We start from the raw sequence: 15080 nt of genomic DNA, 5'->3' as shown, positions 1-15080 counted from the left end.
GATGAAAACTCACTCAGTGTTCTAAAGGGCCACACTAAGGGCAGCACAGCCATGGTCTCTTCAAGCTTTGTAAGATAATCAAGCAGCATCTCCAATGCAACCTGGATAGAGCACCTCATTCTCCCTAGCAATGTTCAAGAATTGCATAGATAAGACACTTAGGGACATGCTGAAGGTTTTATAGTTGAAATCAATGATCTTGAAGATCTTTTCCAACCATAAGGATTCTATGGTTCCAAGTCATGTCCACAAAGCTGAGAGTCAGCAGAACTGCTTTAAAGCTTTCACACAATGTCATTCACCCTCTAGTGGCTGGTTTTTGCTGTACATCCAGAGCTCCCACTTGTACACACAACTGGGTAACCTCCAGACAGCCCAGCCCAAGACTGGGTGCTGAATTCAGGGGTCTCTTCCAATGCCAAGTCTGTGAAACCAGGGCTATTGCAACATGGCAAGTCAAGGACATTTGAATTCGGGGTGGTGTTGAGGGGTCACCCACTCTCATTCCCACTAAAGCAGGTTTGAGCCTCCTGGGAATGTCGGTGCTCGCTTCCCAAGACACCTGCACCCAAATCAAGAGTCAGTGGCACAGGATAGTGCCTGAACAGCAGACACACATAGAAAACACACCTTTTGGGGCAAATGAAAACCTAGGCCAGAGCGCAAAATAACATAAAAGCCAGGGAATAGATGCCTGTGTGTCTTGCACAACTGTATCATTAGCGATGTCATGTCTGCCTCGAGTGCTGATGATAATTCCAATGAAAACAAGTTTATGTGCAGACAAAGCCCGTGGCTTTAAGTAAGCAAGATTTCAGTTTAAAGGCAACACTAGTCTGCGAGGCCATCTGACCAAATCAAAGGCTTTTTCATCTGTATTGCTTCAGATTTTCACAATTTCCCGCAGGTGTTGAATTTGATGGAAGTTTTGCCATGAGAAGGACATGAATTCAGGTCCACTGATGCCAGCACCATTCACTGTGGTCAAGGCATGCTCTTTAAAGTGCTGCTCCTGTGTAGGACAAAGATCCTGCACTTGCCATCACCAAGAGGCATCCAAGCACACAAACTAGATTTCTTCCACAAGGAACTGAACCAGAAGACTTTTCCAGCTGCTACTAGGAAAACTCAAAGTTCACGGGGCCAGGTTATAGACAGTTAAAAATAAAGACCCCCAAAACACATATAGTCAAAATATCAGGTCCTCTTCAGTCCCACAGCTCCTGTCTGCACCACACTGGCACCAGAAGGAAGGTAAACTGGATTCTTGATCTCTCTGAGATACAGAAACGGTCACTCGAAGCAAATGATGAGCTTAACTTTTCAGCCATACACTCACTAGTCTGGAGAGTGATACCTACTGCTGCCCTCTACACAAGGCAAAATACTTCAGACTTTCTGATTTTGGTTCCCAAGATAGGCGCAAAGTTCACAGATGGAAAAGAATTATTGAGACTTCTACTTAACCCAATTCTGGGAACAAATAACATTAGGATTTACAAGCCTAAAATATTAGATTCCTAAATTACAACCAAATTCAGCAGGAACCATCATGCCCTTTGGCAAAAACAAGCTTGAAGTGCTTTGGAAACTGTAAGTACAGTATCTTGCAAAGAGGCTCTTTGTCATGAAGTTTCCTGACTTTACTCACTCTTCATTCACAGAATTTCTTCTGGCAAAACACTCAGGTATACCTGTCATGGACCTCTACAGACAATGTTTCAGGGCATAAAATGAGATTTGTTGAACAGACTTATGGAACCAGCAGGATACTTGGTGCCCTATATAAAAACCAAGCCACCAAGGTTTTGTTATACTAGGGCTCACATTGTTGCACAGGAGAAGTTCCCTGACAGAAGACTTTAAGTGTCAGTTCTTCCCAAAACACACAAATGCAGAACATAAAGCTGTTTCAGATTCTTGTCCTTCATATTAGAATTGACTCTGCAATATCAGTTGACTCTTACTCAATTCAGACAGCTCTTTCATCATGACTGATCACTGAGGGGTGGTTGCCACCAGATCTTCTGATCAGAAGGACGCACAGAGCCTCTCTACTTTTGGCCTCATCTAGTCCAGCATGAGTTACCTGTCTGCTTGCCACAGTGGATCAGCTGCAGACCTTGGCAGTGCGGCTGGCATTTCCTTTGCCGTTTATTTTATTTTTGGACCCAAAGGGAAAAGAAATGCTTGTGTCTTAGGTGATTTGAAGACAACACTTCTTCCTGTTGTCCAGATCAGCATCTGCACAAAGCACTGAAGAGGATCTGCGTACATACACATCCCCACCATCATAGATGTGTTCTGCTGTGAGGTGTTGGTGGGACTAAGCTTTTCCACCATTCTTGCAGTTCCACTGTGGATGGGGAAACATGGGGACACGGGCAGTTACTTCCTGCAAGAAGAGATATTTACATTGATTCCTGGGTTGGACTGAAGTTCTGTGCTGTCCTGAAGGAGCCAGTTCCCCCATTACTGTATTTCTACAATAGGCACAAGGTCAAGTTTTTAGGATGCAGCTGAAAATACACATGCTAACTTATAGAACACCATTAACAAGAACTGCAGGTTGGTCAGCTCATTTGTTTAGCAACAGCCCAGGTCAGATTGTTACAATCCTCCACACTGCACAAAAAGCCAACAAGACTTTTATTCAGAACCATACAACAGAACAAAACAGAAATTCAATCAAATATTATGATATGACAATAGACTGGCATGAAAGGAAAGTGTTTCCTGATCTCAAGCCCAGCAGTTGAGTCTGGGGCTTGATTCTTGCTCACCTACAGCAAGATGGAGCCTGGAGAGCACACAGCAAACAGATACTCCACATTTCAGTTACAACTTGTCTAAGACACTGGTGAAGGATCATGGCACTTGAGTGTTTTGCCTGGGTACAAAAGCAGTTGCCAAGACATTTGGTCACAGTGAAAAGGGGAAGCACAGAGCAGAGAGGCCAAGGTCACTGCCCCTTCAGCAGAGTACTTCCTGAACAAGCAGCTCCTGGTCATACAGCTAAAGTCCATTCTTCTCTGGCTGTAGGCCAGAGCAATTTCAAGTCCTAGACCACCCTGAGCTTGCTGGCACTTGCTACGTCACCACAAGCTAAGCCAGCAGGCAATTAGAGGGTAACCACAGAGCAGAATGTGTCAGAGGAATCGCCTTCACACGGACCGCAGAGCTGAACCCACTGCAGGCCTCAGATGTTCGTTTTGGAGGTGATCCAGTCTCGATAATAGGTCACTCGTGTGTACACTCCGGGTTTATTTCGCTTGGCACATTCGTCTCCCCAGCTCACTATTCCCACGAGATACCAGATTCCTCTGGAGTTTGCATGCACCAGGGGCCCACCAGAGTCACCCTAAGGAGAGAAATATCCACAGGCAAACAGCGAGCAATAGTGCAGCAAGCATCAAATCCTTATGTCCTGTTACAAGGGATAGGCATTTCTGGCTGCAAGCTACAGCTGTAACACAACCTCCACACTGCTCATGGAGAAGACAGGATGACAGCTTGTGCCTAATTTAGTGTCTCTCCCATTCCACACCCTGCATTCTCTCACATGTGCATTACATGCAAAAATCACGCACAGAAGCAAACTTCAGCCCAGAAACAATAAAGCCATTCATTTACATCAGTCAAGATCTTGAAGCCCATAACTTTATCAGGGTTTCCCAAAGAATGTTTATGTCTAGACAAGATCCCGGACAACTTGTTCTAGGTCACCCTCGTGGAGGAGGAGTTTGGATTAAATGAGCTCCAAAGGTCCCTTCCAACCTCAGCTATTTTGTAATTCTCCAATTTCTTTACTAGGAAACATCACGTCCCATCCAGCCTACCACTTAATTCCTATATTAAGTAGGGTGACACTTACCTGGCAGGCATCCACCTGCCCCTCTAGGTATCCTGCACACAGCATTCCAGGTGTTACCGCTCCGTGGTACACATGCCTCATATTACAAATCCCGGTGCTTATAATTTTCACTTCCGCTTGTCGAAGTTGGTTAACACTATAGCCTATAAGGAAAACCAGCATTAGGGTGTGCACAGAGGGAGCACCTAAAACGCATGGAAATTACGAGTAACCAGACTTTCCTAACAGCTCTTCTGCCACTGCAGACAATAAGGAGATATACCCAAGGTCTCAAGAAGAAAAAATTTCTTTTCTCCTGAAGTGCTTTACTTGTCCCAAACAAAATCCTTTCTTCATCTTTCATCCTCACCAGATACTATTTAACATAATTGCTTATATCAGTGATGGATTTTTCTGTACATATTCCAGAGTTCAATTCCCTATTGTAGGCTACAAGATATGCCCTTGATGCCAGCGGAAAGAGCCACTCTGTGAATTGAAATGCGGCTCTGGACAACTACTCAGCACAGCAACAGCCTAACTCAAAACATGGCTTCTAGTCAAGTGGCTCTCATATACCAAAGTCTCAATTCTTTAACACCGCTAATTTGAAATGAAGGTCATTCTCAAGTAATTTGAGGAGCTGAAGCCAGATGAGGACCCAAGAATGAATAACTGACCAAAACAGTTGTAATACATCTATGACTAACAAAGCTGGAGGGCAAAGAACTTCTATGAAAATTAAATCCAGAGAAAGAGGCCAGCGAGAACGGATGATCAAACAACAACAGAAAAGCTATTCTCATCCCTGCATGACCAGTCTGTACTTTTTTCCAGCTGCCAACTGAAAATCCCCACAAAGCAGTGAACAAAGTCAACGGCTGCACCATTAGCTAAGGCATCTATCAAACAAGGTCTGATCAACTCAAAATAAAGGAATAACAAAAATCCAACAGAAGAATTTTCCAGTAAGTATGTGGGGAGGGCATGGGAAGAAGAGAGACACTCACCATCATTGCTCAGAGCTCCCCAACCCGTGACAAAACAGGAGGCGTTGTCTGGGAAGTCATGGGATGCTTCGGGAAGACAAACGCTGTGCACATCGCTTGTGAACTTGATAGGTGAGGCCAGCTCCACAAGGGCCACGTCATCTTCATGGTTATGGAGGTGGTCATTGTATCCCTCATGAATTATAATGTTTCGGACAAATCTTTTCTGTTTTGGAGGTCTCAGCAGAGTCCCAAAGCTGGCAGTCCACCTCCGAGGGTCTGTTCCTCTGAAAGACATTGGTGGTTAAGTCACAGGGGAACAAGATTTCCCCAAAGAGTTCAGCTTTCCTATAGACCATTAAAATGCAACATGTCACCTAAGGAAGACAGCACAGTCAAACTGCATTATGCCTCAGCAGATGCAAGTGTCAGCAAGCCAAGTAAGGTCTTACTAGAGCACCCAACAACCCCAAAGCCTGCAGGGCCAAGAAGGCACCGGGGCTTACCCTCTGAAGCAGTGGGCTGCAGTCAGCAGCCACGTAGTGCTGATCACTGACGCGCCGCAGCGATGGATCCCATCGAGCTGGATGCTGGCCTGCCAGGGCCATTCTCCGTCGTGTGCGAGCTGCCCACCAGCTATTCGCTCCACTCCTGAGAAGGTTGTCACCTGCCTCCTCAAACCGCAGCCTGCCAAAGACAGGGCAGCTCTGCCTTAGCTGTCATTCACATGCAAGGGCACCACAGTCTTGCTTCAAATAGAAACTACCATTAGACTCACAGAGCAAGCAGCACAGAAAGAGAGGAATAACAAGACTGCTGCCAGGAAGAGATCCTCTGCTTTGCCAGTGAGAAGCAGAGGGCCAGGAGCTGAGGCCCTCTCGGAGCAGCTGTGGTCCTCACACAAAGCTCACCAAAAGCAGCCCATTTACATGCCTTAAAGGAACCTATTTCCATAGCTAACATCAAAGCAACAGCTAAAAAAGTCTGACAGTCTGAAAGTCAGTATAACTCAAGAAAGCAAGAAGAGTCTTCCCTGGATCATGCATTATCCACTGCTTTAGCAAATTTTAAAAGTTATTTTTCAACTTTGATCTTAAACCTAGAAATCTGGTAACCACAGCACTTCTAGTACCATATCCCTAGACTAATTTTAAAGTGTTTGTACTTACAGTTGTTTAAAAGGTTTTCTCCCTTTTCCTTATTCAGCTCTGAAATGGCAAGCAAACAAAACACAGTGAGAATATCTTATGCTCCTACCTGAACCAGCACAGATACTCTTCCTGTAGCCAGCAAACACAAATGAAAATGGCTGGGATTGTTGTGTACAATGACAGGAGAATCACAGGAAAAGTGCGCTCTGATACAGAAGTTCAGGCAACCTTCCATCCATCGCTAAAAATATAAGGCCTAAGGACGTACTTTTCTTGCCTTAGCTCAGAGGTGAACAAGAGCAGATACTTGGCAAATAGGTCCAAATAACATGTATACATGCTGGGTCCTGTATCATATAAAAGGCATCATGTAAAAGCCTATATATATTTGCTCAGATTAAGCACAGCAAGGTGCTTAAAACAGTCTTCACAAGTTTTCAGTGCTGTGATTGACTGGAGCTAAATTGTAATGATACACGTTTCTTCCCAATAAAATCTCTCCCTGTCAGACTGTCATGGTAGACGATGACAGATGCTACCAGACAGGATCACTGCCCTGAGAAGCTCAACACTAGGCTAGGAACAGACTTGGTACAGCAACCTGTTCACACGAGGAAGGAAAACAGCAGGTGACAGGGAATCGAATGATCTCAGCTTTCTTTTTTTTTTTTTTTAATGATGAAAACAGAAAGCAAAGTAATTGGTGAATCCACGATTTCAGAGCCAGGCCTTTTTCTGGTGGATATGGTGGGATGTGACCTGGCTCAAGGGAACTTGGTCCCTTCATGGTTAAGGAAGCTCATTGTGCCATGGTTCTTGGGCCATCAGCCAATAAGGCAACCTGACCTGTCCAAACTACCATTTTGAGACAGGAGAAGAAAACAGCAGTGACACATGTTTGCATAATAAAGTGAAACTCATTACACCGAGGACAGTAAAGTATGAGGAACAAATTCCAAGCTAAAAACACAAACCTATGGCACTTGCCTGTGAGTCTAAGGGTAGACTGGTCAACTTCCAAGAACGTAGCGCTTGCTTGCAGCCCGTTGCGTAACACTCTGTTGATGTGACCCCAGGTTGCTGCTTCATTATCAGTTGAGGCAAATTTAAATACCAGAACAACATATGCAAGCACTCCGCCAGGATCCGGGCTGCAAACCAACATCAACAAAGTCAGTGGTGTCATCCTCTCTTTGCCCACTAATCCAATTTATTTTATTTTGCCTTGTCTGCCTTCCTCATATGATAACAGGTCTAGTCTGCACAGATGCACAGAATGAATAGCATAGCTGCATACAGAAAAAGGATGACTACATATGCCAGTAGGTAGCAAAAAGTTCAGCTCATGGTGCGACAATAATCCAAGGCACCTTCTGGGAGCGGTCAAACAGTGCAGCTGAGGAGGAAATGTTCCATTTACCCCCACACAGCTCCCAGCCAGCAGCAAGAAGAGTGTGAAAAGGGTCAAATTCTCCAAAAAACACAGGTGCGCAGTAAGTCATCCAAAAGATCCAGTCTGGACACACAGAAATTAGTAAGTCATTTGACATTTCTTCCCAATCACATCAGTTGTTCATTTATGGGCTGGTTCTACTGAATTGTTGTTTGCTCCACAGCAACTGGAGACAAAACCCTCCTTAGCTCTTGGAGTTAGTAGAGCAAGCCACGATCATGCATTGTTAGTATAAAACACTATTAGTGTAAAACATTAATGGTCTACAGGAAGACCAAGCCAGGCCTGGGAGCAAATACAGCAGAGGTGCAGCTACACTGGCTCAGCAGTTAGTTTTCTCGGTTGTACAAAAAGATATCTGCAGCAAAACCAAGCCTGGAGAGTACACCATCTGGGCAACCAGAAGTTGTAAAGAGATTGGTTGAGGTAATTTCAACTAATGTGATGGGGAGCTTTCAGAAGACAAAGATAGTAATGGAAAATAAAGTCCATTAAACAAAGCAGGGAACGTCTCACTTCTAAAGAGCAGGAGACCCCAGAGGCAGTGCTGTGGAGGACATTTGCAGAAAGTAAGGCATTTTTTGCCTTAGGGCATTTTAGGGAAAAATATCCAACAGCAGAATCAATTCCAAACCAAAACTACCCAAAGAGGGGAGTGTTGGCTCTTATCACTGCATGACTACTAAACAGAGGAGAAACATTTGGAAAGCTGTCCCAATAGACCCTTATATCTATATGTTCCCGTGCCCCTCTTCCCCAGCCTGTATCCAGGTATCACGGGGAAGAGTCATCTATTCTTTCAGAATCCTCCACGCAGGGGATAAGGGTGGTCACGTCCTGCTGTACCCCATGCAGGAGGGTAAGCACCAGCCCCTACATCCACAGGAAGCCTGGCATAGACCAAGGAGCCAACTCAGGATCTCTCATGCCCATGACAACCAGAGCAGTGAAGGCTGGGATCAACTAGTAATTTGGTTACCGAAATAATCCACAGGGAATTACGATTTGGATGGATCAATTACAAGGTGACCTCTGAAGATGATGGAGCCCTCTAATGTGAACACTGAAGCGGAGGGATTGACAGACAAGACTTAGTTGTACTGCTGTTAAAACTGAAACCACCAGGCAACCTGTGTGGTTGAGAAGTAGGGAGAATAGAGAAATTCTCATCTTTGCTTTTTCTCCACTTTCGTATTACTTACCTTATACTGACAACATGGGACCTGATATATCTTTTGCTCAAAAACGATGACTTAAATATTCTGGACATCTGTTTAAGGAAAAGAGCATGTTAATAATGCATCTGTAATGTGTGCATGCCACCAGTACAAAATTTAGTCTTGTGAGAGTCTGAAATATAAGAAGCAGCCTTCTAATCTCTAATTTAACCCAGGCTATAGGAAAATCTCCACAGAAGACTGCAGAATTGGTATTCACCAAAAGCAGCAGCCAGGTGGGCAGCTTTTGCTATCCCTTTGCTCTCTGGGTGTCTGTTGCCCTGCAGGGCTGCTGGCACAGGCAGCACTTGTGCTTACTATCTGCTTGCAGACAGACCACAGGCCTCATTAACCCACTATGGCAAAACTTTAAGCTTCAGGTTGTGGGGTTCCCAGTGCAGAGAAGAAGTTGCTGCATCATCCCTCCACTTTTTGGTGCTGAACCAAAACATATTAACAGCACAAAGAAAGGTACACTTGCTAAATGAAAAACATGTTGCCAGGACTTTTTCCTCAATATTTTCTTCATGTGATACTTTCTCACCACACTTTTTTTTTTTTTTTTCCAGCTCTATGTTTTAGATTTTATATTGTGGAGGCTTTCTTCTGCACTACCTCAACTTTCCCACTGTCTGTTTTAAAAGAGAAGGAAAGCCACACAGCACTCACCCTGCCAGCAGTGCATATCAGACACTTCACCCACTTCTAGTTTAGACATTGCATGGGCTGCCCAGAATATCATAATCGAGAACATGGTGTGCCAGGCACTATTCCTCCACTGAGTATGTCCGTGTCTCTGCATTAACAAGTCCTACCTCACACAGCAGGGAGGCAATTACAGAAATGGTGGATTCAATCCCATGCAACTAATCACAGGTGAATGGCACCACCAGGGAACATGGCCAGCTTCTCCAGTGCTTGATTTTCATCTTTTCCTCATGCTCCCAACCCTCTGACCCAGGGATGGCCCACTGGAACCACAGTCACAGGACTCCTCCCCATGGATCAGGTAGAAACAGAGCAAGATCACAGCTTACCATAGATTCAATCTCTTCACTCAGGTGTCTGAACTGTTCGGTGGTTTGCCTCTGGTAGTGAGGTTCATAGTACACATTGGAGATGACGAAAGTTGCATTGTAATATCGATCCTGATCTACAGAAAAAGAAAAGGAAAGGAAAGATCACTATCCTCATTAGCTTGGACATGCACAGCACCCTGCAGAACATGGCCCAAGTCATCCTGCCAGGTTCTGGCTATACAAATCCAGGCAAGCTCAGAGCAGCCCTGCAGGGAAGGATGGCTCTGGGTCATCCTGTTGCTCCCCAGAGTTGTCTGGACCCACTGAGCCACCAAGTTAAGGTTAAGATCTGGCCTTGAAGTGGATGTTGGAGATGAGACCTGTAATGCAGAGTTAGCAGAAGGCAAAGCTGCAGCAGTAAATGCTAAAGCATATCCTGGCCATGGTTATCTGCTGCCCAGTAGTCTGTTGTATTCTTGCATCTCAGCAAACTGAGACAGCAGAGCAGTTGGTGCTGTCCTAACAGGAATGCACTTCAGATTCCCTCATCCGAGTATCTCAGAGCCTGGGAATGGGATGGCTTCATTCAAGGGTTCGTGAAGCTGGTATGCTGCCAACCAGGACAGATGTTTGGGTTCCAGGAAGCCCATTCCTCTCCTCTCTTTCTTGTCTGCAATCTCCTAGAGGTGACAGGTTCAGCCCTTGCAAAAAACCTGTCCAAACAGAGCTTGCTCCACATGGGCCAACTGCTAGACAGGTCCCTGGCTTACACAGAAGACTATTGACCAACCACCAGCACAGGCAGCAAGGAGGCAGAACGAAAAATCTACAAAGTCTTAATACTTAAAACATAATTTTCATGAAGTGAGGAATTCAGTTTTGTAGTCCTTTTACCTCCTGTATTTAAAACACGGGTTTTTAATACAATCTGGATACGTTTTCTCCTGTGGGATCTGTGCACAGTGGGTATATTTCATTTTTTCATAGCCAGGCAGGACCACTTAGCCAGTGCAAAAGATATACAATGTCTTCTGACAGAATTTAAAAAGTACACTTACAATTGCACAAAAAATAGGCGATCAAGCCAATGACAAGGGCCAAACCCAATACCACTGATAAAATGATGATTGCTATTTTCCACAGCTCCATAGGCTTCATTGCTGTGCCCAGCTGGATCAATATCTGCATTGGAAGAAAAAAAAATGGAGAAATTCAACTTTGTCACAAACACAGTAGCAGGTGTTGAACAAAACTATACTGGTGCACTTTGCTTAGCCCTCTTAACACTGACCCACAGGCTGGAAGGATCCTTGGGAGCTTGGAATCTGGCCTGCTCAAAGAAGGGTCTCCTAGAACAGGATGCTCTAAGTTTTATCTGGTCAAGTTTGAATATCTCCAAGGACGAAGAACCCTCAGGCTCTCTAGGGCCATGGTCCAGCATTTGATCACCTCCATGGCAAGAACTTGAGCATTTATTCAGAACTTCCCTTGCATTCGCTTCTCTCCATTGCCTCTGAGAAAAGCCTAGAAGCAAGGCAGATCAATACTGCTACACAGAGGCAGTTTCTCCTAACAAAACAATACACAAACTTCTAGCGCAGCTCATTGCCCAAGCAGATACTTACACTGAAAGCAAGTCTAACATTTCATGACTAAGTAACTTCTGCACCAAAGATATTCTACACTACCAGAAATGCTATGCAAAACTGAGCTTGCAGTTGTTTTCAGTTAGCTTGAGTAGAAACATTTAGCAGTCTCCAATAGCACTTGGGTGTCACAGTATCAAAGCACACATTGCCTTATACATTATCCTGTTTCTTGACAGATGATCTGAAAAAAAAAGAAAAGAAAAAAGAAAAAAAAAGGAGAGAAACTACTACAAGTGTGTAGCATGATATGGCAACAAGCATCAGACTTACTGACTTGCTAAAAGTCAGTAAAAGGAGTGTGAAAGGGTCAGGAAGTTGGTTTTAGCGTGGAATTGAATTTCCAAAGATGGGGCAGGAAGAGGGAGAACATGAACAGGCTGGTGCACCAGCTGCCTGACGGGCAGTGAAGATGAGGAGGTGAAATGTGAACTCAAAAGAGCAGGAGATAACGAAGCGGTTGGAGAGTGAGGGAGGTTTGGACACTGTCCGGAGAGCAGCAGGGCCAAGCAAAAGAAAAAGCTCATTTTTGCATAATGGGAGGACTAGCAGGCATCCTAGTCCTCTGCTTTAGAAGGGAAATAGGAAAGTTTTAATGCTCTCAAGCTGGGGGTGAGCTGGAAGGGAAAAGGTGAACAGGGCAACATTTGTGAGCATGGCAAGCACAGGTCACTGCCATAAAGGTAGCCAGGATCAAGTCTTCTGTAATGTGGACGAGGGACAAGGCTGGTTCCTCTCTTCCTGCTGTGCCTGCTCTGTTGGGAAAAGTTCTGTTCTGGCAATGCAGAGTTCAAGTTTTTCTCAAATCCAGTCATCTAGCGCCCACATTGGCTCCACTCTCCGATGGCAATGAGGCTCTGCAAAGCCTTCTGAAGAGCAGTTTCAAACGCAGACTGCCTGAAATTTCTTAGGAAACTGCAGGTTGCAGTGAGCATATGACATGCAGATGCTGGAAGTGAACCGGTTCCATAGAGACCCTGACACAGACCCATCCATACATTATCCATGACCCCCGAGGCTTCAAAAAGATGCAGAGATGCAGACCAAGTAACCCAAAGACTTCTAAGACTTCCCTGCCTCCATTTCTTCACCACCTTGCAGTCTGTCTTGCATCCAAGTCCCACAGCTCCCAAGTTCTCTTCTCAACTGAAGTGCACCTCACATCTGAAGAGCATCAGAGCAGCATCACTCCTTTGCTCTCGGCACGGAGAGCAGCCCTGAGCGCATACGGCCACAGATACCAACGCAACCACTCTCATTTCATGACCACTGGCTTCTTTGAACTGGAGATGCAGCCTTACGCCTATGTAGCAAAAGCTTAAGACTAGCACTTGAAAAACAAATGTATGGTTGCCTGCAAGACTTGTGCTCTGGCAGGGCCTGTCCTGCTCTGCAGCCTCTCTCTGTTTCCTTTCACGGTGCTAAATGGGCAGGCAGCACGGACCCTTTTCGTCAGCATTTCACAACTGCCTGCTCTCCAAAGGCAGGACTGGGGGAAATGGATATGTTAGGAAGTGCTGAAGCACTGGGGGGAATGGAAACATGGGAGATGAATCAAATATTTTCGCCATTTCTGAGGCCAATTTGGCTTTGAAAGGATTTAAAAAGACAGCTCAAAGGAAGTCTTCCCATATAGTTGTATAGGATCTGTTTGTATAAAATATTACACATACTTTCTACCTCTGCTCCCTTTATCAGATAGTCCTGGGAAACTCCAGTCTCATAAAGATCAGTACCAGAACAGGAAAAATCTCTCAGGGAGAGCAAGTGTGATGTCTCCAACAGTGTACGGTCACCTGTACGAATCCTTCAGCTGTGCTGCATCACCACAGGACCCACCTCACCAGTCCCCAATTTTCTGTTCGCTTCTTCATCAGACATGAGTCACCAGCCATGCAGAAGGCTTGGGTAAACTCTCCTGGTTTTAGGGGTACAGAGAAAGCTCAGTCTTTTGCTGCCATTCCAGTACCTGGCTTGAGAACAGGGAAGAGATGGCCCTGTTTGACCACACAACAGCTATCCTTTAATCTCTGAAAAACAGTCTGAGGGCAGGTAATGCCAAGCATGTTGGTGTTAGAGCAGACAGCATCTCCATTAGCATGGAGACACTTTTCTGCACTTCTGTCTGGATGTCAGCTCCAACAACGTTGCTCATTGCTACAGCTCAAGCTCTTGTCCCAGGAGCTGTCCCGGCCTGTGGAAACACTCATGCTCCGTGCTTGATGATGAAGGCAGAAGCAGAGAGCATGAGACTCTCCTTGGCGTGGAGAGATGCATCCCTTCTTTCTCCTCAGGGCAAATGGGCACTGTTTAACAGAGAAGCATTTTTCCGGTAGACCCAAACACCCAATTTGCCTACAGATGCCTTCCAGAGTTGGGTACTTTGTACAGCTTCATTCCTTGCTTCCCTATACTGCACACTTTGGCTTTTTTAAACAGAGCATGAGAGCTGACTCCAGTAAGCTGCCAATGCACTTTCAGTGGGGCAGACAAATTCAGGCAATGCCAATGCATCCATCCTCCAGCATGACACTCCTTGGAGGAAGAGGAGGAGACAAGCCTTCATTCCTCAAAAGCCTTAACAAGCCACCAGAAGCCACTCTGCAGCAGGAGACTTTGAAGACTGAGTCTGCTCTGCTCAGAAAATGACCTCTTCCCAGTTGGTGCCTGGAGGCTGTCAAGCTGCAATGAGTGAGCAAAAGCTTCAAGAAAAATTTTACTTGGATGCAAAACTGGTCCCTGATCACCAAAGTTATTCCATGTCGAAAAAAAACAAAAACAAAAACAAAAAAACCCACACATTATTGACAATTTTCACTTATGCAGGAAATCTCAAAAATAAGTGAAATACAGCAAGAAAGCAGGGTTAATACTTATTGGTGCACTGGGGAGAAAATTCACATTGAAATTTGAATACAGGAAGAGTTGTCTGGGTTTCTTTGTGAAACCAAAATGGATTCTGAAAGACTCTCAGATTGGGTTTCTGATCAAGCCAAAGCAAACTGTGTTCCTTCCATGCGGAAGGTTTACCCCCAGTTAAAAAGATCAGCAGAACACACAGCGGGTAAGTGGCTCTTCCTCTCTCACCCTGTACCAAACTCCCTAAAGTCCTTCCCAACAGTCCTTCATCGTCCTTCCCAATGTGAGCCCTTCAAGCACAGCTCCCACCACTGTTGGACAGGATTTGATTCACTACATTGAACTTCTTCCCACTTCCCTTAGTTGGGCTTTTCTACTGCACAATGCCAAAAGGCTCAATGACGACTGTACCAGGAAACAGATATGTTTCTGAAATGGCTGTACAGACAGGGGAGAAGTGAAACTACATCATCTGTGCCCTGGAAAAGAGGGCTAATAACTGCATACACCACAAACCATCACCTTGTTCAATTTCACAAATCTGCCCTTACTCTTTGACTTTTTAAGTTAAACCTTATAGAAACTCTGACCTAGACTTGCTAGCACTTTTAGAAAAACTGTGTTTTTTGGCACCAACTATCTGCTGGAAGCGTTTTGCTAAGCTCCGCACAGGGTTCTTCAGGCTCCAAGTCATGTTCCATTTCCTATCCTAACATCAATTCAGGCATATCTTTACAAATACTCTTCCTAAGAAGGAGACCTATTCGTGAGACAAGTAAATAATCTGCTAGGTTGACAATTTGAAAATGCAGACTATGTCCCTGAAGCTACCAATGCAGGCAGGGTGGCTGGGAATGGCAGTAATCTGGCTAACCTCGGGAGTCCCAGAGCAA

At 45.0% G+C, this 15080-nt stretch overlaps 1 protein-coding gene across 1 annotated transcript; it reads right to left on the bottom strand.

Annotated features, from left to right (window-relative positions):
- Positions 1 to 3033: 3033 nt before the first annotated feature.
- On the bottom strand, positions 3034 to 10879 carry TMPRSS11E (transmembrane serine protease 11E). The gene is made up of 9 exons (XM_010225950.2): positions 10741 to 10879; positions 9701 to 9816; positions 8649 to 8716; positions 6981 to 7144; positions 6012 to 6050; positions 5349 to 5529; positions 4864 to 5129; positions 3875 to 4017; positions 3034 to 3361 (listed from the first exon to the last, which is right to left on the bottom strand). The coding sequence occupies exons 1-9, from the start codon at positions 10868 to 10870 to the stop codon at positions 3200 to 3202; spliced, it is 1269 nt and encodes a 422-aa protein (XP_010224252.2). The 5' UTR covers positions 10871 to 10879; the 3' UTR covers positions 3034 to 3199.
- Between the last annotated feature and the right edge of the window lie 4201 nt (positions 10880 to 15080).

The sequence above is a fragment of the Tinamus guttatus genome, unplaced genomic scaffold, assembly GCF_059628265.1.
Source record: "Tinamus guttatus ecotype Peru unplaced genomic scaffold, ASM5962826v1 Tinamus_guttatus_pri_ptg000423l, whole genome shotgun sequence".
NCBI classification, from domain to species: Eukaryota; Metazoa; Chordata; class Aves; order Tinamiformes; family Tinamidae; genus Tinamus; species Tinamus guttatus.
The sequence above is the reverse complement of the archived record's forward strand: the minus strand, read 5'-3'. Positions and strand labels throughout refer to the sequence as shown.

What these genes read in the sequence shown, in the direction of transcription:
- TMPRSS11E (XM_010225950.2), bottom strand. Translation starts at nt 10,870, where the DNA reads ATGCAGATATTGATCCAGCTGGGCACAGCAATGAAGCCTATGGAGCTG. An exon ending in GTCTACCCTTAGACTCACAG is followed by an intron (nt 6,051 to 6,980) that starts GCAAGTGCCATA and finishes TTGCCATTTCAG; the next exon opens with AGCTGAATAAGGAAAAGGGA. An exon ending in GGCAGGTGGATGCCTGCCAG is followed by an intron (nt 3,362 to 3,874) that starts GTAAGTGTCACC and finishes TTCTCTCCTTAG; the next exon opens with GGTGACTCTGGTGGGCCCCT.